The sequence below is a fragment of the Ischnura elegans genome, chromosome 13 (genome assembly GCF_921293095.1).
Source record: "Ischnura elegans chromosome 13, ioIscEleg1.1, whole genome shotgun sequence".
In the NCBI taxonomy this organism is placed as follows: Eukaryota; Metazoa; Arthropoda; class Insecta; order Odonata; family Coenagrionidae; genus Ischnura; species Ischnura elegans.
The window spans coordinates 9927975-9952909 of NC_060258.1; the positions used below are offsets into that span (position 1 = coordinate 9927975).

Genomic DNA, 24935 nt, shown 5'->3' on the forward strand with positions numbered 1-24935 from the left:
ATTCCAAGGATCTTCCCACTAAGTGCTCGCTCCATCCATACCTTCTGTCTCCTCTGTATCTCACCTAGAGCCAGCCTCTCCTCACCCACTTCGTCGTTCATCCTCCTCTCCTTCCTAACCTCTTTCCTGTTTGCGAACGCCACCTTTGCTCAGGCATTTTTTTATTTTAATTACCTCATTAATTAACATAAGGAAACCTGAAAGAGAGTTAAAGGTGAAAGGTTTAAAATTGAGACCTATTAACGGACTAATATTTTTTACAAGCCTTTTATTTTTTATGGCAGAAAAAAAGGTGTCAAAATCACAATTGGTTGCTACAATGCTATTTCGTTGCGGGCTGTTTTCCCGCCTCCCCTCCCTTTAACCCCTCCGCTCGTCCCTCGAGAAGCGTTGCTATGCGACCCAGGATGTTGTTGTGCTTCTTAAGTTCCTCGCCGATGTCTCGGAGGCCGCCACTATCGCCTCCTCCAGCCCCCACTGCGCTGCTTTGGTACATTTGGCGCATGACTTGGCCGATGGAAATCATCGGGTACGGCTGGGGATTCGCAGCCGCTCCTCCAGCACCACCGATGGAAGTCAATGCGTCGGTGGAGTTCACTTTGCCTGTGATACAGGATTATTATATCAATAGCTATGTTCTAACAACACGCATCTCAAATTCGGCCGGTTTGAGACAGGTATCTTAACACTAGAATGCCCGACTGGGTAAATTTGACCAAAAAGAAAATATTTATGTTGATTACATATTTTGAAAGGAAGAAAAATTTTAGACCCATATTTCATGACTTTTAACTACGTATTTAGTTTGATTTACCACTGAGCGAAAGTAAGGCCTGATATTATTATTTTGTACATTTTTTGCCATGCCCGGATGGGCCATTTGGACCCACAGGGGCGCAGCGAGGAATTAAGGTAGGAGGGGGTCTCAGGCACAACTAACACTGGGTGCCTGGGGGTGTGGTATGCCCCCCAGGATAAGCGGGAGGTGCGGGGGCCCTCCGACGGAAAAAAATTAAGATAAATGGTTCAAAATATTTAGTTTTACGGCCTTCTGAGGGATATTTTGTTAATCATCACACTATTCCGCAAGCAACATTAATCCAATTAAGTAAAAAAAGATGTAACTTAAAAATTTCTGTGAGCTCTGGGGGGGTTTTATCCCCCAAAATCCCCTCGCCGCTGTGCTGTGCTGCGCCACTGTGGACCCAGACTATCAAATCCATTTGAAGCCTTTCTACTTTCCCATTGTATTCAAGTTAACGGTGTGATTTATACCGATTTATTGTCACAATGTGATTGTAACTTTATTTGAACCTGATAACATTGAAATTCATCGTACTTCCCAAACCCGTCAGATGAAAAGTGATAGGTATTCACAAATTTGTGGAAGCTACTGACAAATATTTCTCGGGTTTGCATCCAGGTTAAAGCTTTTATGTAAGCCGACGTTTCGTTTGTAATCAGCTGCATGAAAAACATAAGGGTTAAACGTGAAGAATTTAAAAAGACCTACAGCCAATCGGACGACATCTGAGCCGTATTGTTGTCTCCGTAAACGGTCGATCATGTTCAGTGTGAAATTGAACTTCATTCAAGTAACACAGCCTTGAGGATGGAAGACAAGTCGTCTTCCGAAACGTCGGCTTACATAAAAGCTTTAACCTGGATGCAAACTTGAGAAATATTTGTCAGAAGTATTCACCAGGAAAAACTTAAATCGTTTATTGTGGAAGCTAGTTTCCCATAACACCACAGAAATTGTAGAATAACTACAATTTTAATATTTTTATCCTAATCAAATTTTCTACTACCCTCCAAAATGCTTTATGAACAATATTAATATATAAACTGGGAAGGAATTAAGTAAAAAATGCAAACATTGTCACATCGGGTCAAAACGACCCACTCAGGCATAATTGGGTGTAAGGATTGGTCGGGCATGCTAGAGTTAAATGAAGTGTAACAACATTAAAAAAAATAAAATACAGGGAAAAAACAGCTCTTTGTTCGCAATTGAATGTTTCTTTCTCGCTTTTATATGAACTTTTGGTTTTAAATTTCAGTGTACAAGTAAAAAAAATATTAATCGTTATTTTGCTCTCCTGAAAAGCTGCTATTTTTGAGTTACGTGTTGTTAGAACTTAGTTATCGATAACCATTATAATTTACGTGCACTGTGGAGTCACGCTAATCCGAACATCACAATCTCCATGACGAAAATTTTTGCACAATGTAACAACGCAAGACATTTGTATTAGGTATTTAGGACTGCCTATGTCCCAGGAGCGCGTATGAGTCACTAGCATATGAAAGTGGTTGTGTCGACGAAGAAGGAGTTTAAATCGAGCACACTCTCGTCCAGTTATATACGCCATCCTATCCACTACGTGACGAAGAAGATTCATCCCTTCTTTTCAAACAATTTTTATTACTATCATTTAATCCGAAAAATCAAGCAATTCAAACTTGGTTCGTTCCAAATTATTTCTTTTTAGCAGAACTAATGTATCCTCAAGTTAATACTAACTCTAATAAATGAACTCGGTTAATAATGTCAAAATGGAAAGAAAAGGGGCAAAATCAATTCTTTAGCACTGGAAATGCGAGATTTCTTGTGCATCGTTCAGTATTATGCGGTGAGTCATTTTGACAAATCAATACTTTTTTCTTTCACCCTTTTGCAAGTTCTATTTGCTGCATTACGTATAATACGTTAGATTTGGGCTTTAGGTATTAAATGGCTACATTTAGATAGATTCGTTAATGTGGTGGGGGATCAGCTCCCAGGGCACTTAGACCTGTAGGTCCATTGTGCTAACCACCGATAATGGATCACCCAGAGAGGCCAATGTCCTTAGCGAAGGACAAAAGGTCCCCAATGGGAAAATCTCTTACTTCCTTGGGCTCTATAAAAGGTGAGCCCAGGTGTCTGTATCGAGTCCTCATGATTGCAGGGCACTCGCATATTAGATGAGTGGTTATTTCCTCTACCATCTCGCACCATCTATACCTATCTGAGTCTGTTACCCCCAGCAGGTGCATAAGTCTCATTACATGATAGTGTCCTGTAAGCAGGCCTACTACCGTCAATTTGACAAAATACCGGCAATTGACTTCTGTTCATATGGAGAAGTCTTCTCTCGAGTCCAGGAGAGAGCTCTTCTACAAGAGTTTTTGCCTGACGTAGCCCCGGTGTTTCTCTTCAGATTTTTGAGTGTTGGGTTGATCCCCACACTTAGATTGCAGCCATCCCCACTGAGGGGGCAACTGGCATAATTGGTTCTGGACCAATGGGTTCTGTTCAGCGCCAGCCTTAAGGTCTGGTTTCGCTGGAGCGTCCCGCAGCTGTGTCCGACTGCTGCGTTCAGTCGTCGCGGTTGGACGCTGCGGCAGGGTGGTTTCTTTCGGGAGTCCCTGTTGCAAGACGGCGGCGGCCCGACAACATTGTTTTGAGCAGAAAATGCATTTCAGTAGCTGTTCGCTCTCAAGAGGTTGGCTTGGTGGAAATGGACGATGATTTTCTTCTGATACATTGAGCCTTCGCAATTAACTTTGGGGATGCTTTTTTCATTTTTAAATCCATGATTTTCACGAAATTGTCAACTTCATTGTCTTCTTATGTCTTTGATTATTTGCAATCTCTTTCTTGCTCTCTCTTCAAAATATTCAGCCATCCTTAAAATAATACTTAGCTGCCTTTGAAGTCTTCCTCAATTTCGTACAGTTCTGTGTATAATTTGAGTCTGGGGTTAGCGCTCTTGAATCGTCTGAATTTTGTTTCTTCTTCACAATTTTTCTAGCAACAATGGTTCAGATGTATTTTGGCCTAACAGCTCAATTTCGATGCCATTTTGACGTTTTGACAGATGCAGCCGAGCCTGTCCCGAGCTTTTGCTTTCGCTTGTATTTTAAGTAATTGCCCCTTTCATTCTTCCACCTTTTTTTTACAGTCATCCCCTTTATGATAAAAGAAAAAAATATCAATTAGTCAACTAATAAAGGATTAATCTTTTTCAAGTGTCTAGCTATAGGAGAAACCTTTCAGTCACTGAGCTTTGCTTTTCATATTTCATACAGTTATTAAATTGTGATACTTAAAGAAACACTAAAAGCATAATTGCGTAGCCATTTAGTACCTTTGTAAACTACCCCACGAAGTCATAAGACTTTGAAGAAGAATGCTTTGGATTTTTGGGAGAGATGAAACTTTCCAAATTGTGTGTTCCCTGTTGATGGATAATACGTTAGAATATTCTGCCCAAAAGCCAGTGGATCTTTGTTCTTTAACTACAAGGACTACTTTTCTATTGTGTTACTAGCCACGGTTGGTGCTAATTGTTATTTTGTTGCCAGAGATGTTGGATCATATGGAAAAGAAGGAGGCAGTGGTATATTCTGTAAATCAAATTTTTCCCGCCAGATGAAAGACTTCCCAGGAAAGAAAAACTGATTTCCAACAGTCTTGAACCTCATTTGAATCTGATCTGAATCCTTAAAATCTGATTTGACTCTGTGTTGACACTGATTTCCACTGGTTTCCAGCGGACAGGAAATGGAAGGAAGTGATTTGAATCTCATTTTCATTGTAACTGGTTTCCAGCCGTCTTCCACATGGACTGTATTGACACTGAATTGAATGTCATTTGAAACTCTTTTCCTTATTTATTGGCTTGAAAGTGTTTTCCACAAGTGCTTTCCAACAGAGTTGAATTGTAGAATGAATTTGAAATTCTCTTGAAATGAGTGTCTTATAAAAACCTATCTCACACAGGCTTTACGACTGCGTTGATTGGAAAATTACTTCTTCTGAGGTTTCAATGAGTATAATTAGTTCAAAATCATGGTCAGAAATAATGACGTAGAGGAAATATGTACTTTGCCGTCTTGCAAAAATTCACGGGTGATGCAAAAAATTTACTGTAAGTACATCATCCACATTTTGTATTGTGCATCATTTCACCTGCTGGAGCTCACCGGGCATGCAATTTAAGTGGCTAATACGGCTTAAGCACGTTTAAACCTCACTTTGCGACTTCGCCTTTTAAAAAAATATAGCGGGCATAGTGCTGCCACCTAACTACAAAAGATAGCAAACCAAAGTAGCAACGCCGATACGCCGATTCCGTTCTGAATGTTTACGTGCTTTTGGTTCTGTTTTGTGCTAAAGTAATAGGGCGTGGAGAAAAAATAATCATATCAGTATTATTTAACCAGTGCTAAATTCCCGCAGTGTTGAATTAAGCCATTCGTGCATCTCTTCAGTCTTCAAGCGACAGTGGAAGCCTGATGTGATTTCGATCGTTTGTGTTTTCATTGAATAATTTATCTTGTGTCAACAGATTTTGAGCGATTACTAATATTTTTGTATGCAATATGTATAATATGTACTTGCGTTACGTCGCCGAAGAGAACCTACCAGGATTTTCAGAGTATTGTGTATCTTGCTGGTTTGTTTGTGCTAAGTGAAACGACCGTGTTCATGTATTTAAACATTAATGGCAAGTTTCTGTAGTGTAACATACAGATATCGTTGGCTTAATTCTGAACCAGAATTATTTTCATAAGTCACGTAAAGAAGTCTTTCTTTCATAAAGGCATCTGAAATATTTTCTAGTGTTGTGATTTTTCTGTTAATCACGGAAAAATTTGTGCTCCTCGATAATTCAAGATTCTGGAATCTGATGCAAGTTGTTGTTGTTCTGGTGCAGTGACTGTTCTGTTACTCTTGGCAAAACTTTTGCCTTTCGATGACTTTTCAAGAACTGATAAACAATTACAAAAAGCACAACTAGTTTGTCTAACTCTCCTTCTAATGAGATTTCATCTGTAAATTCTGTGTTTCCCTAAATTATTTCTAACGCATGAAATTGAGATTTTAAGTGTATTCTGCCGCAGAAGTTTACCAAATTAGATGACTATGTATTTTCAATTGAATATGTACTTCCAACAGAGTTTGTGCATTCTTAATAAATACGTTAATAGAGCCTGTGTTATTTTGTTGTGGTGGGAGACTTACATGAAGTTCATTTTGTTAGGCTGTATTTTGTCAACTTTTTTCAGCTGAGTCTACATCCAGATTGATGATAGAGATGTAGCATGTGAAGTTAGAAACGTTGGTTGAGTGCAGCTCTGCGAAACTTGGAAATGGCGGAAATAATTATTTCCGCCTCGGGTATCAGCAGTTAATTTATGTATCCGAAGTTAACTTATGCACCAGCAGGTCATAGGAGGTGAGAATCGAGTCGCAAACAAGATTCAGATAGGTATGAAGGTGGAAAACAGATTCGAAATAGCTTAAACGGGGAAACCGGATTCAAATCTGTTGAACGGTGGAAACCAGAGTCAAACCACATTCATGGAAATGAGTAGGAAAACAGCCGCCATGTTGGACCTTCACAACTGATTTCCCACTGTCCTCCTACTGATTTCCAGCTGTTTCAATTTTCAAAACAGATTCAAAGGAGAAGAAAATCAGTGCGTCAAACCTGTTGGAAATCAGTGTCAAATCTCATGGAAATCAGTTTTTCCTTGCTGGGTTCTCATGTGTCATAAGCTTTTGCCCCATGTTATCATTGGAGGTGAAACACATAATGAAGCCATACAAAAAAGTAACATCTTGGGCGGAGAGAGCCAAGATTGTATTAAATAACAGGTAAAATCGTGCTTGTAGAGCAACGAAAAATGCATTTGGACTGCTAAGTCAAGTGTTTCTTGTGTTTTATCCACCAATATTGATTACCCCTTAAATATGCGAAACACGGATAATAACAGCATGCTTCCTTCATAATTTATTGAGGGATGGTTGTTAGAGAAGCAACAGCGGCCACAATATGAGTTCGCTGCTAATGTAGACCCAACAACAAATATCACCCCAGGAAAGAAAAACTGATTTCCATCAGATTTGACAGTGATTTCCAACAGGTTTGACGCACTGATTTCCTTCTCCTTTGAATCTGTTTTGAAAATTGAAACAGCTGGAAATCAGTAGGAAGACAGTGGGAAATCAGTTGTGAAGGTCCAACATGGCGGCTGTTTTCCTACTCATTTCCATGAATGTGGTTTGACTCTGGTTTCCACCGTTCAACAGGTTTCCCCGTTTTAGCTATTTCGAATCTGTTTTCCACCGTCATACCGATCTGAATCTTGTTTGAAACTCGATTCTCACCTCCTATGACCTGCTGATGCATGACTTATTTCCGCCAATTCCAAGTTTCGCAGATCTGCACTCAACCAACGTTTCTAACTTCACATACTACATCTTTGTCATCAATCTGGATGTAGACTCGGCAGCAAAAAAGTTTACAAAATACAACCTAACAAAATGAACTTCATGTAAGTCTCCCACCACAATGAAATAACACAGGCTCTATTAACGTATTTATTAAGTATGCACAAACCCTATTGGGAGTACATATTCAATTGAAAATACATTGTCATCTAATTTGATAAATTTCTATGGCTGAATACACTTAAAATCTTAATGTCATGCATTAGAAATAATTTAGTGAAACACAGAATTTACAGATGAAATCTCATTTGAAGGAGAGTTTGACAAATTAGTAGTGCTTTTCCACACTGTTTATCAGTTCTAACAATCATGAACACTCATCGAAAGGCACAAGGTTTGCCAGGAGTAAAAGAACAATCATTGCACCAGAACAACAGCTTACATCAGAGTTCACAATCTTGAATTATCGAAGAACACAAATTTTTCCGTGATTAACAGAAAAACCACAACACTAGAAAATATTTCAGATGCCTTCATGAAAGAAAGACTTCTTTACATGCCTTATGAAAATAACTCTGATTCAGCATTAAGCCAACCATATCTGTAAGTTTCACTACAGAAACTTGCCATACTGTTTATACATGAACACAAGTTCGTTTCACTTAGCACAAACAAACCTGCAAGATACACAATACTCTGAAAATCCTGGTAGGTTCTCGTCGGCGACGTAACGCGCGTACATATTATACATATTGCAAACAAAAATATTAGCAATCGCTCAAAAACTGTAGACAAAAGATAAATTATTCAATGAAAACACAGAAATCCAAATCACATCAAGAATTTCACTGTCGCTTAAAACCTGAAGAGATGCACGAATGGCTTAATTCAACGCTGCGGGAATTTAGCACTGGTTAAATAATACTGATATGATTATTTTTTTTTTCCACACCCTATAACTTTAGCACAAAACAGACAACCACAAGCACGTAAACATTCAAAACGAAATCGGGTATCGGCGTTGCTACTTTTGTTTTGCTATCTTTCGTAGTTAGGTGGCAGCACTATACCGGCTATATTTTTTTAAATGCGAAGTGAGGTTTTTACGTGATTTCATTCCAAAGTTATGTACAGTTTGGTATATTGGTGGTAGTGAGTTCCAACAGGTGAAATGATATGCAATGCAAAGTGCGGATGATGTACATTAAATTTTTTCATCACCCGTGCATTTTTGCAATACGGCAAAGTACATGTTTCCTCCTTTATGTCATTATTTTATTTCTGACCATGATTTTGAATTAAATATACTCATTGACACCTCAGAAAAATCCAAAAATTTTCCAATCAACGCAGTAGTAAAGCCTGTGTGAGATGGGTTTCTACAAGACACTCATATCAGGAGAATTTCAAATTCATTCTACGATTCAACTCAGTTGGAAAGCACTTGTGGAAAACACTTTCAAGCCAATAAATAAGGAAAAGAGTTTCAAATGACATTCAATTCAGTGTCAATACAGTCCATGTGGAGGACAGCTGGAAACCAGTTACAATGAAAATGAGATTCAAATCACTTCCTTCCATTTCCTGTCCGCTGGAAACCAGTGGAAATCAGTGTCAAGACAGAGTCAAATCAGATTTTAACGATTCAGATCAGATTCAAATGAGGTTCAAAACGGTTGGAAATCAGTTTTTCTTTCCTGGGACCCCAGATGGCACAGGAAGTTTTCGTACCTGAATACGAGGGTGGACCATCAAGATACAAAAATCGCACTTAGGAAGTTACTAAAAAGGTTTTATTTCTTTATTTCCTTTAATGACGAAAAAAGATGCAAGAGGACTGGCAAACTCATATGCATCGATAAAATTGTATCTCATCGATAAAACTGTATTCGGTCTGGGACTATTTTCTTTCGCGGGTGGTGCTATCGTGCCATATCCTCCTAGAAAGATCACATGCCTTCACAAGCTGGCACAAGCCGTTGGAGATCGCATCGTTTATGTCACGTCTCACCACATTTCAGGGATTTTTGTGGTTAAGTTTGTGAAAAATAGAGTGTCTGGTAATGGTGAAGTTTCCCTTATTCTTTTATTTCATTCACTGGGCTTCAGAAACATGTTTGTGAGATATTTTTGTTAAAAATGCCTTTCGTGTGTGTATTGTCGGGATGTAATGGAAACTCCGGGACATGGTTCAAGTTTTTAGCTTTCCAAAAGATTCCTTGTTCTTGAAGAAAAAGTTCCTGAGTTGAAGAAGAAGTGCATTTGGGCGATAAGAAGAAAACATTTCACCCCTACGAAAAACTGTGAGGTATGTACTCTTTCTCGCTGTAATTATTTGGATGTAATTTTAAATTAGAAGTGGCTTCGGGATGTTGATGCATCAACATCCCGAACTATTCAGTACTGAAGTACTATAGTACTATTCAGTACCTACTAAAAATGGTGATTCAAAATATTGTAGCAGCAATTCTTTTGAAAATTCTTGCATTTTAGTTGCCTTTTTTGTATTAATTCATTTGGTAAACGTGTGTTTAAAGGATAAACTAGGAATAAGCTGCCAAGTTTATAGGATCGAATATTGCTTCTTAGCTTGCCCTATGGTGTATTACACGTCGGCTTTCATCATTTCAAATTATCTTATGCTATAGTTTAAAACAATAAAAATATCAGGCATACAAATATTTACTATATTTACGAGCCTAGTAATTTGATTTTTCATGCAGAAATACCAAAAATTGGAAATGATTTGACCTAATAAGTTACATGGTATTTTATTATTTATTAATTTTAGGTGTGTGAGCTTCACATCGCACCTTGTGATATTAGAAAATAATCTGTGGCCTTGGACGAGAAGACGAGGAGAAAATTCTTGCTGAATTGAAGGTGCCCAGATTGGAGGAAGGTACCATTGCTTCACTGTTACCTGTCGCCAAGAAGACAGACATTGTGGCAGAAGTGACATATTTGTGGATGTGGATTTGATTTGTGCAAGTTGATGCTGTGATAGTGGACGTTCATCGGAGAAAGTATTGAAGATAGTTTTTATGTATCGACCAGTCCTCTTTTAAATAATTTTCTATTCGAAAGAGAATAAGAGTAATTGTTTCGCTAAATTAGATGTGGGATAGAAGAGAAAATTGGAAATATTATTGTGGTTGACAATAGAAAATACATAATATATGTATTGTATTTCTGTGGGCTTTTTCTTTCCTGCCTCTTTAAAATTTCTTGCGGTGGTGACTTCATGCAAAGTAAGTATAAAATCGGAGGTGTGATCTAAGAGATACCATGTTTTATTTTACAAGTGTTTATGCTGGTGATTTGGCAGGACTTTAATATTTTTAATAGGTTGATACATTTACTGCAGTGACCTAGAGACTTTTACTCATCCCAAATAATTTTTCATATACTTTAGCGCCTGATATGGGTAAGTTTTAGTAGCTGAGACTGAACTATACGTTAATTTTTGCTTGCATTTTCATGAATTCGATCACACTAATAGCAGATGTGTCGGCAATCCTGTTTCATCGGCAATTTTTATTTAAAAATTTTATTTCGTCAGGCTTTAGGGTAAGCTTTTTAATGCTCGTGGGCAATGTGATGTCTTATTTAGTGTCAAAATTAATAAGAATTTACTCTCATTAACATCTCAAGGTTTCCAAGTAAGTACGAGCCACTTAATAATGCTGGATGCTGGGGGTGCGTGAATCAGCCATGAGAATCTCATTTTTTGCCGTTATTTAAGTAGCTGAATAAGTTTTGTAAGTTCTCAATAGGTAAATAGTACTGTATCATGGTAATTAGAATTCATGATATAGTATTATTTACCCATTGAGAACTTACAATTCATAATGATTCATAACATTCTCGCTACGGTTGGTAGCTATCGATTGTGTTGCGTTCGACACATTTTTCGATCGTGCGAGTTACGATATATCTAATTTTCGACCCAATCGATTGAGATTAGCCTGAGTGCTGTGTTCCTGCGCGCTTCATATCCTATCGTACGTGCTTCATAGCGGACATTCACATGCTGCGTACGCGCTTCGTCGACAGGCCGCGAATGGAAATTATCCATTGACGAAAAGCGACGGAGCGGCATAGTATCCCCGTAGTCAATGGGTACTATGTACATACGAATTAGATACGGAGGGTTCTGTGCCGTCTGGGACCCTTTGCGAAGAACTGGGGGCTTCGCTGGATCAGAAGGTTTTGAACTGAGAGACATTTTAATGAAGGTTTCATTGAAGAAGGAGCTTCAATTTAGCTGCAGGAACGTGTTTTTCAACTTATGAGCATTGACCGACCCATTGTATATGAACGAAGGAAGTGAATTATGTGTGTGCCAATGATATAAACTTACAAATAAACAACGTGTAGTACATACAACGAGTCAGTGACGGTGGGCCGTGGCAGTCGGACGCAGCCGTGGGACGCACCAGCGAAACCAGACCTTTAGCCAGTTCATCCGCCTTCTCGTATCCGGTAATACCTGAGTGTCCCGGTACCCAGAAAAGTTCTATTTTGCAACGGCTGCCCAAAATATTGAGTGCTTCGTAGCATTCAGCCAATAGCTTGGACCTGCACCGAGGTGAGTTCGGGGCTTTTAGAGCAGCCTGACTATCGGCGCATATATGGATCGGTTTCTTGTAGAGACCTGTCTCCTCAATAGCGTGAATACAGGTTGGGATAGCAAAAATTTCTGCCTGAAACACTGTGGCATATCTTCCCAGGAGAACATGTATGCTCCTAGGGGGGGCTGGCTGTAAACACCTGCCCCTGCTTTCCCTTCTTTCATGGAGCCATCCGTGAACCACACTTGGGCTCCACTATGAAGGGTTTTCCCCTCTTCTTTTGCCCAGCATTCCCTGTTTTGAAAGTGGGTTTTAAAAAGAGGCGGTGAAGAATTGAACGTCGTCGTCATGGAATCCGACCCCATCTCAAAAATGGTGCCAGACTCCCTCAGTCCCGTCCACAGTTGTCCGTGTCCAGAGAAATTTCCTCTGTCATACCACATTACTAGATTTCTCAATCTGTATAACGTGGCTCTTGCATGAACCTCCACTTCCACATAGAGTGGGGCTAGGTTCAGCAGAGTTTCCATCGCCAAGGTTGGAGTCGTCCTCATTGCTCCTGTGATGCCCATGCAGGCCATTCTATGTAAGTGGTTAACCTTGTTCCTAACAGTAATTTACTTGGTCTTCTTCCACCATAAAATTGAGCAGTGGATGAAACTGGGTTTCACCACTGCATTATATAACCAGCTAATGGCTCTGGGTTGAAGGCCCCATGATTTGCCAAGGGCTCTTCTACATGCCCATAGTGAGGCGCATGCTTTTTTGAGTTTGCTATCCATGTGCTCTCTCCAGTTGAGCTTGGAATCTAAAATGACTCCAAGATATTTGACCGATGAGGACGGCTTTAGTCTCTTTCCCAGGAAGTAAGGGGAAGTAAATCCCTCTCTTTTTCTCTTCTTAGTGAAGAAAACAAGATTGGTCTTATCTGGATTAACAGAGAGTCCTGTTTCGGAACACCACTGGGCTGTTCTATCCAGGGCTTTCTGCAAAAGCTCGCATACTGTGTCTAGGAATCTGCCTGAAACCAAGATCACAATATCATCAGCATATCCTTGTGTGAATACACCGGCGTTGTTGAGGTTTGACAGTAAACTGTCAACTACCATATTCCATAGTAATACCCCACTCTGTGGACACCCTCTTGTCACAGTCACCATCAGCGAGCTCCCTCCAAGGCTGGCGGTAACAGTTTTCTGCTCAAGCATGTATCCATTCCTGTCTATTTCATGCCTGTCTGCTGCCAGGCAGATTTGTTCAAAGGATGTATTGTTGAAGGCTCCTTCTATATCTAGAAAGGCTCCAAACCCATACAAACCATGTTCCAGTACATTCTTTAACCTGCAGACTAGGTTGTGGAGTGCAGTTTCCACAGACCTGCCCTTCTGGTAGGCGTGCTGATGTGGATGCAGAGGATGGTCCCTAAGGGGGCCATCTCTGATATATCTATCAACTATCTTCTCCAGCGTTTTCAGCAGGAAAGACATTAAGCTGATGCCCCTAAATGAGCTGGCCAAAGTGTAGTCTGTCTTCCCTGGTTTTGGGATAAAGACAACTTTGGTAGCTCTCCACTTCTTTGGGATATACCAATATGCAAGGCAGGAGCGGAATATCCTTACCATGGGGAGTAATCCCAGCTCCTGTCCCTCTTGAAGAAGTGCCGGGAAAATTCCATCTTCACTGTCCGATATGTAAGGGCTAAAACTCATTATAGCCCATCTTGTTATATCATATTTAACGATGCTGGAGGCCAATCTCCAGTCCGTCCAAGCATGAGTCATTTTGACTAATCATTACTTTTTTTCCTATCACCCTTTTGCAAGTTCTATTTGCTGCATTATGTATAATACATTAGATTTGGCCTTTAGGTATCTGGCTTTAGGTAATGGCTAAATTTTGGTACAGATGTGAATAAAATCAGCAATAAAATTGAAATATTAATAAATGAAAATTAATTATATAATTCCTTCATGTATGAATACAGACCATTGCTACGGGTATATACTATTACTAATGTGTAAGTTTTGATCTCTAATTTTAGCCTTCAAAGTTTAGCAATTTGGATGAAATTTGACAGAAACATTTGAAAAGATTGAAAGTTTTGTTTGACACAAACTAAATCTTAAAATGCTCACCTTTTGACCTCATAGTATGGGTACAAAAAAACATTCCATTCCGCCTTGGGGGTAGGGTGGAAGATTTTCACGGTGTTGATCAGATGGTCCTTACATTGTCTTCATTTTTTCACACCGCGTGCATTGGCTTTCGTTGACAAAGCGTCATTTCCTTGGTTTGTGGACATAGGGAAAACATTTAAACTATGTACTTAAACTATCAAAACATCCACCGCAACTATTGCAATGTCCACAATGCCCACATCAATTAGGTCAAATGGGTAGGAAGGGGACTTATGTGGATGTAATATGGAACAGAAAAAGATCTATTGGAGAAAACATCTAGGTCCCTTACAGTGGCGCCAACTCCATGGGGCCTGAGGGGGCCCGAGGCCCCTCAAAAATTTGTTATGAGTGAGGAAAAACTGTGTCAGGCTTGTTGATTTTCCCCGGAGTGTCCAGGTATCGAGATTCGAGTTATCAGGGTTCTAATGTTGATCACAAGACTTCTAAAATGCTTAAAAAAACTTACTACTTATCAAATTTTCTGGGGCCAGATCCCTGGTTTGGGTCCCCGCAATATTTTTTGTAAGTTGGCGTCCGTAGTCCCTTACAACCAGCTGAACACAATTTAAGTACAATGTTAGCGGCAGTTTGCATTAGTTATTCATAAATGTCACAACTTGCCTCCAGAACGCGCAATTTTTTTTTAAACGCCCCGAAGCCTTTAAGTTTACTTTTCGTTAGCTATTTATTTTTATTTCGTTGAGATTAATTTCTGTAAGCGGGATAAAATGATGAAACTGAGCTATTTGAAGGCAGTACTATCTTTGGATACCATTTTTTCCACCGTTAATCTTGACTGCTCCGAAAAGCTGTACATTTACGTAATTGTAAAGAAAATTGTAATGAAATCGACGTTTACTGGAAGGATACCGTGGAGCAATATACAAATCGAGTGATAAACAGATATTAATTACAACAGATATATTATATTTCATTTAACAGCTAACAACGGGTGCTTCGATTTTCATCATCTGGTAATATTTACATTTATAATTTACAATAGGTAAGTACATGTCATCACCATCATGACGTGACGTATTCATCACCTGAAGATGATTGTAAAGCAAATGGAACACGTGCTGTGAACAGTTGACTAACAGTTGACATTAGTGGTCAGTGCGATATCTTTGCTTGTCATTGTTGCGTGGCTGAGAGCGACTCACCCGTCATCAGTGGCGAGGTTTTGATTGCATTCTCGCATCCCCCCTCGTCCCTGCAGTCTCCGAATGGACAGTTCACCACTCCGTCGTTGACATATATATTCAATATGCAGACGCCGTAACCACAGTTGAACATTGGCTGCGTTATGTTCGCGTCCTCGCAATCTGTTAAAAGAAAAAAAGTCCCGTAAATACAACTAAAAATCATGAAATGGCTTCAACATTTTGAATCAATTTGAAACAGCTAAGAGAAAACTTTCCGCGTCACTTGCTGGTTTTATCTCAGCTCTATAAAATGGCAGAGGTATCCCACACAGAAAATAAACATCTATTAGATATCTAATAGATATCTACAGATAGATAAATAGTTATCTAATAGACATCTATCATAGATATCTATTAGATATATTATTGTCAAAATAGCAGCAGTTCTAATAGATATCTACGGTAGATGTCTATTAGACATCTACTGTAGATGTCTACTGTAGTTGTCTATTAGATATTTAATTATCTGTTTTATATTTATCTATATCTATAAAAAATTTTCTCATGCCTATGCTTGATGCAATTAACATTAATGAAAAAATTGTCGCCGTATGATCAAAATGAAAACTACAAAAAAAATACCTCGACATGGCATTGAACTTGTGTTCCCCACTCCGTAGCCAAACGCGCTCACTACTACACCAGCAGGTCTTGTTGAGGGTATAGTGCTTTTTTTGAAATATTATAACAATTGTTAAAATAACACTCGGAAATAAATTAATTACAGCCAAACTAAGGCCCATTCAATGGAATCATACATCTATTCATAGATGAAAATAGACAATATATAGGTAGATACAGTTGGCATAGTCGCCACGCATCGTTCTACGCGTCGCAAAATTTTTTTAAGTCCGCCATCACTCCAGTAAGGAACCAAAAAATTTGTCCCTAAATCAAATGTTATATCGCTTCCATAGCTCACGAATCGCGTTTTAAAACACACTTTCGGAGATGCATCCAAAATCGCCCCTTGTCACCTGCACATCTAATAGATGTCTAATAGACATCCATTAGATATACATCTATTCATAGATGAAAATAGACAATATATAGATATCTATAGATATCTATTTTCCGTGTGGGATTGTAACCTCGGCACACCAATGATAATAAAATATAATTATTTCTGTGGGACCGGGTTGGTGTGGAGGCTAAAGTGACATTTGAGGGTTTGTGATTAAATCCAGTAGGAGAATTTTCAGAGACTCTCCTATCCCTGCTTGAGTGATTTGTGAAAGACAATACAATTCAAGCACCCCATCCGTCAAATGGTACGTTAAGCGATGCCTGTTTTAAAGAAAAGTCTTACTCCGACGCCGGGTTTCTCTCCACCCTTCCTTCCAGACCTGTACCCTCACGGGGCAAGTGACCTTGCCTGTTGATGGCCATACATCCCATACTGGGTGACATATATTTCCGTGGCTTTCGGTAACACAATTGCTATCATGAAAAAATATATGTATATACAAATAAATTAGGAGGTAAGGAAAGAGAGGGATAGGAACATACAATGGAAAAAGGACGAGGACAACGGTGCTGTGGTAGAAATCAGAGGGTAAAAATGTGGCCTGACTGGGACTCGAACTCAGAACTTCCTGAATGCCGGCCAGGTGCTCTACCAGTTGCGCTACCTGGACGCTTAGATCCAGGATTTCAGCGGGGTATTATGCACAGGAAACTCTCCTTGCTTTGGCCCACAAGAGTAACCAATTGATGGTAATGGGGCAGCTCACTACTCACCAACAGAAGAAATGGACGAGGACACAAGGATGAAAGGAAAGATACACACTCACACGATAGCAGGAAAGAGACAGGAATGCACAGGAATAGGAGTGCAAGAAAACATTGTACATAAGGAATATAACTTGAAATAAAGCTCTCTCTCAAGTCTATGTAGCAATTAAAAATGTATGCACTCTCCTTGCGGCTCATTGTCCCACTGCGCTCATTTTTGAACACCGATTGTAACTGGGAGCTCGACGTAAGTCAAGACGAGACAGAATAGAACCGCCCCTACATGTGGGCCACCTTCTAAGGAAAAGGCGGCACCAAAGTAACACAACAAGGAAAGAATGAGAACACACCAATTCGACCAACACCTGCACCATTCTTTACCTCATTAATTCTTTACCCGGACCCCTTAAAATCACCAAAAACCGACATTCATTTGAGAGAGGCCCCATTTTTTCCAGACCCTCAAGTAAAACATGGGAGGTAAGGCAATCTTTTAAAATCAATGGCTTGTTTCAAATGATTTCTCATCACCTCTCACTTTTGGCATAATTTTTGACCATTTTGTATTGCACCTCTCTAGTGGCACTCCTTGTAGCACAGTGCTTGCACGACCAGTGGGACATAATCTTACTTTGGAATCCTGTGTATGCAATGGCGAACTGCAATTCCTGCTCATATTCCAGGGAAGGCTGACTGTGTATGTGGATATCAGTCGTGAGCACGTAATCAGGCGAAACCCAGGACCCAAAGGACAGGAATCTTTTCCTGGAGTCAGTGCTGGTTGAACCGTCATAATCTCTGTAGATATCAGAGATTCTTGTGAAAAGTCCGGAGAAGGCGGATATGAACTCGGATGGCGGTGGTAGCCTTCCGCTCTTGGACCGCTTCAAGCCAAAAGACATGTCCCCACACCTGTTCCTCTCATCCTCGCTGAACTGTCTCGCGGCAGGCACATGAAAGGAAATGAGATCAAGGCTAAAAGTCAATCATTCACTCACTTCGTGATTCAACCCGAAGGCCCATTTTGCATAGGTGAGGATAGAGCTCACCCCTGAATAAGCTGCAGACGAATGTTTTTCACATTTTCAGGGTAGGGAGGCCATTGCCACGTCATTTTTTGAGGATTCTTTTGTTTGGTGGCATCCGAAACCCGGGACCCCTGGACCAACACCTGTGCACTCCAGCCACTAGGCTACCATGGTGCAAGGCTAAGGTTGCATTGGTTAACATAAAACGAAATTGGGCGGAGCTGCTAAGTGGCTGAAATCAAATTGGAAAGCGTGTATGTATATTTGATATTCAAATCTCCGAACCCGGTTTTCCGGTTGTCTGGGCAACCATCATTGAGCATGAGAATGTGTCTTAACCTGTCCAAGGACGTGAAACATTTGAATATCCTCACTCTAACCACGTCCTTGGACAAGTGAAGGCATCTTTCCCCATGATGGCTGCCTAGTCAATCGAAAACTATTTCGGAGATTCAAATAATAATTTCAATTGTCTTCCGAACATGCTCCTCTTAATGGTTACCTTAGAATGGGTGACTTTGTGACAAGTTTTGCACGTTTTTGCCCGTACGCTGATCAATTTTTAACATGAACCGAAACGGATGACGTCATATGATAGTTTCAACCTTTCTTTTAAAGATAATGTCCTCAAAAAATCTGTATCTTTAATATGAACAACTATATAAAGGGAAAACGTCGTCACAAAGTCACCCCACTCGGTGAGGTAACTTTGTGACAATTTGTTTTGGGTTATTAAGTACGCTAAAAGAATAATGTCACAATTTAAAAAATATATTTACTTAATTTACCAGTGTTTTATGCTTTGGCAAAGCTATAGAATTTTTGCAAGCGATGAACTGGGTGTTCCCTAATTGATATTTTTCACCTCAAAGGATCCTCGCTTCGCCTTCTCTTGGGGCACGGCATCCTGTAATCTCTTCTTTATTTTTGTTTAGCACTTCTATGAAGATCTTACCAACCACTCCTGGTACTGAAGGCAGGCTCTCTTCCAATTGGAAGAGAGTCTGCCTTCTTAAGAGTTGCTCTTCTTTCGAAGGCCGTCTTAAGAAAGTCTTCGGAAAAATTCTATTTTTTTGAGCTGAATCTTTCCACTCTTCCTGCATCATGACTGGGGGTATTTTTACTGTTTTCCTGCAGCTTGTCCATGATATTCTTTAACAGACTAGGCAGTTCGTCCTTTGGAACGTACTTGCACCGGTTACTGGACGTTGATTGCTACCAATCCGGCAAAATTGCACACCAAATCAGTTTTAGAACTATAAATATGGCGAATCTAGTGGTTGCAGTAATTTCTCTAGGCCCTTGCACCCCACTTCTTTTAATAAGTCTTCATCTTTCTCACAGCGTTGCAAATACAAAGGAAACGTGATAAAATTTTCTCTAAAATCATGGCGGCATGACTTTTTGACAGGTTTACGTATCTCAAAGTCACCACACAAAGTGCATGCATTCCAGTTTTTTCTCATATTTTCGACAAAAATGGCTGGATTTAATTGATATTCTAGAATAATTTGACCAACATATTCATAAACAAATTTGCATACCTGTTTATAACATGTCTTTAACAGAAAAATTTTCAAAATATAAAGTTTCTCTCCTTTTCTGAAAGAGTAAAACCTAGCATTGCTAGACAATGGCATCAGAAAGAACTATGCGTCCTAAGAAGCTCCATCTGGCTGCCCAAACATGTCGCGGCATGTCTGACAAATGTAATGTCCAGTACATCTCTTTCATGAGACGAGTGGTCGTGGCGCGAGATAAAAATATGAAAAATAGACCCCTTGTCACAAAGTCACCCCATCCTACTGTAAAACAATACATTCCATCCAGAGCTCTTTTTAATGACGTAATTATTGTTCGTAATATTTGCTATCACCATCGATAGAGCTTTCAGGTTTTCCCTTGAGGAAATCTAACATGTTGATGAAATAAAAATTACTATCCGGTAAAAACAAAATATTTTCAACAACACGATCAGTTTCATTGTATTTTTCAGTTTCATTTCATATCAGTTTTATATTCTATTGCCTTCATCCCAAAACGTTTCATTAAAATACCCAATTTGGTGGAGAAGCAAGTACTCATTTATTTAATCCCAGTCCGTGGCTTAACCTCACCCTCCTTATCTGTTTCTCACCATTTCCCATCCTCCCCTCGACACCAAGTATAAGAGCAAATTGAAAAAGAACAATTGCTAGAATTCTCAGGAAATTGCAAAACTAAATATCGCTCGACTCAGGCTTAAAGAGAGCGATAAACTTACCCACACATAATCCCTACAATCCTCGGGAGTTCCCCGGAACTTTGTGTTCTGGATAACTGCTATAATAGGGAACTTGCATATATTTCAGATATAATCAATAGCCCCAAAATTATATAAAAATATATGTTTGCATACCTCGGTGAAAGTTTTTTTATTATTTTATGACGTGGTTTGCGATATTTAATGCATCAAAGTTCACGAGAATTTTCGAATGCAAGTGAGAAGCGAAAACGCCCGATGATTGGCTGGTAGAAAAGTGACGTCATAGTTCAGTACGAGGCACGGCGGCACGGCCATAGTATAGGTTGCATACTTGAATACATGCGACGGCGTGGTTATGATTCATTTATTGAAGTGCAGACTTATCGGAGTTGTTCATTGAGACTTCAGGGCTATTATTTGATCTATTTCTCCTCCATTGAAAGCGATGGATTGCGTAAAGATGAAGGCATATGGTTATTCTTAGGCTGATCCTAGCAAGCTTCCTGTTACTGATTCCATCATGATAACAGGGTATTTTAGTGAAACTGTAGACTTCGTCGGCTCGGAAAGTCGATGCCGAGAAATGGAAAGGTAGCTGATGTGCATCTGTAATGTTTTATAGTTCATAACAAAGTGAGACTTGCGTATAATATTGGCGAAAGCGTATACTCATGTGAAATGTGTATTCTTTTGGCAGTCCGGTAGAGTCTTAATATGGTGAACTTATTTCCACCTCGAAGCTGTCGATGATACTTTCAACTTAAAAATACCTTGCCTGGAGGGCGACAGGAAGCTCTGAGGAAGCCAGACTATTAATGTTTCAATTTAGTAGCGATAATATAGACGAACTTCCAACACAATCTACCATCTTGTGACTAAAAACCCCGAAGCCACTTCCTATTCTGCAGAAAGAATCGGTCAATCGCACTTCGATCAATATAATAAACACAACGTCTTCAGGTGTTAATAAGTTACTTTTGAAATGAAATACTTCCTAAATTAGCATTAAAATGTGCATGTTTTCCAAACAGAGTCTTTAATACATTTTGGCAGCTTTTCTCACGATATATCTGAAACCTTCTCATTGCGATCGGTTGTCACTTAAAAATTCCGTATCGGAAATCCTAGAGGGATGACTTTCGACGATGACCGTGATCACCTGCACTCTCACTATCACTGGAACCCGTGGTGAAAATATCTTACCAATCCAATATCTATTTGGTTTTAACTGGGGAAAGAGCAACATAGAACTGCACATTCTTTGGGCAACTTTGGGTTTGACTTTCCCTCAAACACACCATTTCCCCTGTGGTGCACATCAGTCCTATCTTTATACGATGGCCTGACAACCTTTAAATGGATCCTTGGTTTATCCTGACAACCAACTAAATGGAAATTGCTGATCCACACATGTCCATTCTTATCTCCATAATTTCCAAATCAAAGGCCACGGAACATTCCTCTTGTGACTCAACTTTTTTTTGAAAAGCAAGCAACGGCGCAGAATAAAATCAAAGAATGCTGCGATTAATTTTTTGTGACCACCTCTGGATTCCATTCTTTTTCCATCTACAACTTCCTTTATCTTTCGGGGTAAACTATGGGACAAGATAATGTTTAAATATTTTCATAAATTTATAACAAAATATAAGTTCTAAAAATACCCTAAAGCCATTTTATTAATCCGCACTGATGAGTGTAAATTAATGTGGAAGATGAATGCAGTAGACGTAGTAGTTTTCCTTAGGTTGAGTTGCAAAGTTCATGAAGTTGACAAAACGGCTATTTTTTCGGTGCGCGGAGTCATTTATTGCACTGACCGTGTCTACATTTTTCAATTTTTTTGTAATAAAATAAATCAGAATTTAGGATAAAATTTCCTTTAAAATGACGCATAGTTCATTTTTATAGCATGTAGTGAAGCCAGGATATAAATTTGCAAAGTACAGCGGCACATCATTTTGACGCCGACAGTAGAAGAAAACGCTGTCTTCTTGGCTGGCACTCGAATGCATGAGGATCAACGCTGCTCTATATTTTCATATTTCCTCCCTTGATTTTAAACATCATGGAATTTTATATGTCCTTCCGTAACTGAAATTGAACAAGTGCCATAAATAATTTGAGTCCATCGTAACCATCGAGAAACACGTACCTATCCCGATTTTTGTTCGGAAGTTGAGTTTTTATTCTACGGCGGCCGAATTATCAAAAAATCTCAGTTTCAAGTTATTCAGTCAATGAAATATGGAAATATTATTTATATTAAAGTTATCTTCGCTCACATAGCACACGGGTTTATCATTCCGTTTATTATACCGTAGCCTACGTTATATACAAATATATGAATAATATATGAATAACGTAGGCTACGATTATACTCTTATTTTTCCGTAACGCTCATCCCGACAGACGGCTTGCATCGAGGCTTTTCTTCTAATTTCCTCCGTGGGAATGCACACGAAAATTTTTTCTGGGGTGTTATTGCACAGAGGAACAATGCACCACTTGTAATTTTTCCTTACTTCACCCATGTTCTCCTTTAAACGCAACGTGGCTCTTCCAAACCGGCAGTTTGGGCTTGAATCTTGGACTCGTACTGAACTATGACGTCACAGCCAAAGATTAGTGGGGGCGGTATTTTTTAGCCCGCGAAACTCGGGCGACTTTTGGGAGTCATTTTCTAGGGTATAAACTGAATTTTAAGCGGAAAAAAGTATATTGCGGTACTAAGTGTTTACTGTAGTATATCAGCATAATGTTTATAAAAAGTATGCAATTTCCCTATTCCTGTATTTCTTGTTTTGGAGTGCACATAGGTTTTACAGTCAAAATTGGAATTTCCTGGCCAGGAAGCGAGGAAATCTTTTGAGTAGCTGTGCAGAACGCCGCGATCCAGGAAAACGTCTAGTTTCCTGACACAGATGGATTTCTCTTGGAAATCGTCTGAAATGGAAATGAGCACATTTAGCAAGAAGTTTAAGACAAATGTACAGTGGGTTTGGCAGGACACCAGTAGTATACCTGGCACTTGGGAACATGAGTGGGATGGGGAGAGTTCATTGACCTCTACGTCATTGGGTCTTTGGAACGAGGAGGTGGGGGCGGGGTCATTGACCGCTCCGTCGGGGGAAGGAGTGGGGGGAGACAAGGAGGCCCTTACGTCGTTTGAAAACGAGGGGGGTGAGGAGAAGGGGGAGGGGTTGAGACTGTTTGTCGCCATAGCCTATACCTCACCTGTGCTAAGTGGCCAGAGTGGGATGCGCTAGGCCCCCACCTCCACAGTTGTTCTATGGAACCGAGAGGGTGTTTTAAGTGGTTTTGGAGCCGGGGGGGTGGTTGGGAGGAATTTGTTGTCCTCCCTGTAACTTACCGCGTTTTTCAGGCACCACCCGGGCCTTACCCATACGTTGGCATGTCACCTCTCAGGGTCCAGACTCCTTGGCGTCATAATTTTGTGGGACGGGAAGCCCCTCACGCGTTTGCAGGTGCTATTAGGCAAGCGGCCGTTATTTTCCCGTTGGAGGAGTATGGGAAAATGTCGAAGGTTGGATGTGGGGTTGGGTATGACGGAGGATAAACAAACAAGACACAGAAAGCAGAGAGTTCTGTCAACAGAGCTTTATTTCCTTAATTTACAGATCGGCTAATTCCACATAGCTATTATATCTGTGAAAATTTCGGCGCTACATCTGTCGCAAAGAGTGCACGCGCAACTACGGTTGATGCTAACACTCTCTACTGTGAAGGCGTGGGCTTGGTTATCGGCTGAAATTTGAGGGTATCTATCAGCCACTTCGGCCATTATGGCCTCTATGCACTCGGTGCACGCCACGCAGGTACACTGAGTCTGCGAAGTAGTGGGGGCTACATCGCAGCTGAGGAGTAGGTCCGAGTAATTTCCAAGTCTCGGCTCCGACACCTCGATCTGCTGGCATTCCCACCCGCCAGCAGGCTCGTCGACGATTATGGTGTTCGCCGTGCTGTTCAGCTCTCCTACGTCGGGTGTCAGATGCGCGGGGGACCAGAATCCATCAGGGAAATCGCGGTCCGCCGCTACCGGTGTGGAGCAGTGAAAACTATCTCTCTCTCCAGATGGCGACTCCTCAAAATCCGAGTAATCGGACTCCCACGACATATCGTTGACTATGTTCAGCTGAAATAAATGTAATAACCCCCATTAATATAAATAATAAAATATAACGGTGGATATATTTTCAGAGAAAATAAGAGCGCGATAGAGTACCCCCGATCGGGAGGAGTGTATAGGCTTACCTCGTGCTCGATTTCATCTGAGCTGTCGAACTCCGAACTCCACGAAAGCTGTCGGGCGATCCTAATCTGAAATAGAGATATTATTACCAAATGATTTGAATAGCAATCGTTATCTAAGTCGATGAATGTGTGGAGAGGATAGGACATGGTGCTTACCTCGTGTTCGATATCCTCGTTGGTGTACTTCGGCGATCCAACGTAACCCATGGTAAATAGTTTCTACGGTGCTCGGTGCTAGCGAAGAGTGAGATGCTTCTGTGACCGTTGGGTAGCGCTGAATGACGAGGTTGGAACTTTAAGCACTGATCAGGAGTTTGTGGTAGGGAGAGGAGGGGGTGGAAACGGCGCTCGTCATTGGTCCTTTTCAGGTATTTTTCAAAATCACGCTCAAAAAACGGTTGACAGACCTGTTAATGGATATTCACATGCGTTGTAGAGACCGACATAGGTTCCGCGTCTAAAGTCG

At 40.2% G+C, this 24935-nt stretch overlaps 2 protein-coding genes across 3 annotated transcripts; both read right to left on the reverse strand.

Moving 5' to 3' along the window:
• Positions 1 to 289: 289 nt before the first annotated feature.
• On the reverse strand, positions 290 to 20272 carry LOC124170301. Its single transcript, XM_046549013.1, has 4 exons — positions 20213 to 20272; positions 17553 to 17856; positions 15146 to 15307; positions 290 to 603 (listed from the first exon to the last, which is right to left on the reverse strand). The coding sequence occupies exons 2-4, from the start codon at positions 17821 to 17823 to the stop codon at positions 323 to 325; spliced, it is 714 nt and encodes a 237-aa protein (XP_046404969.1). The 5' UTR covers positions 17824 to 17856; positions 20213 to 20272; the 3' UTR covers positions 290 to 322.
• A 3534-nt stretch (positions 20273 to 23806) lies between these two features.
• LOC124170278 lies at positions 23807 to 24719 on the reverse strand. 2 transcript variants are annotated; one of them, XM_046548989.1, is made up of 3 exons: positions 24626 to 24719; positions 24470 to 24535; positions 23807 to 24350 (listed from the first exon to the last, which is right to left on the reverse strand). In XM_046548989.1, exons 1-3 carry the CDS (start codon positions 24674 to 24676, stop codon positions 23841 to 23843), a joined length of 627 nt encoding a protein of 208 aa, XP_046404945.1. In that variant the 5' UTR covers positions 24677 to 24719; the 3' UTR covers positions 23807 to 23840. The 2 variants fall into 2 exon arrangements, with proteins under 2 accessions (XP_046404945.1, XP_046404944.1); XM_046548988.1 differs by having other exon boundaries at positions 24470 to 24719.
• Between the last annotated feature and the right edge of the window lie 216 nt (positions 24720 to 24935).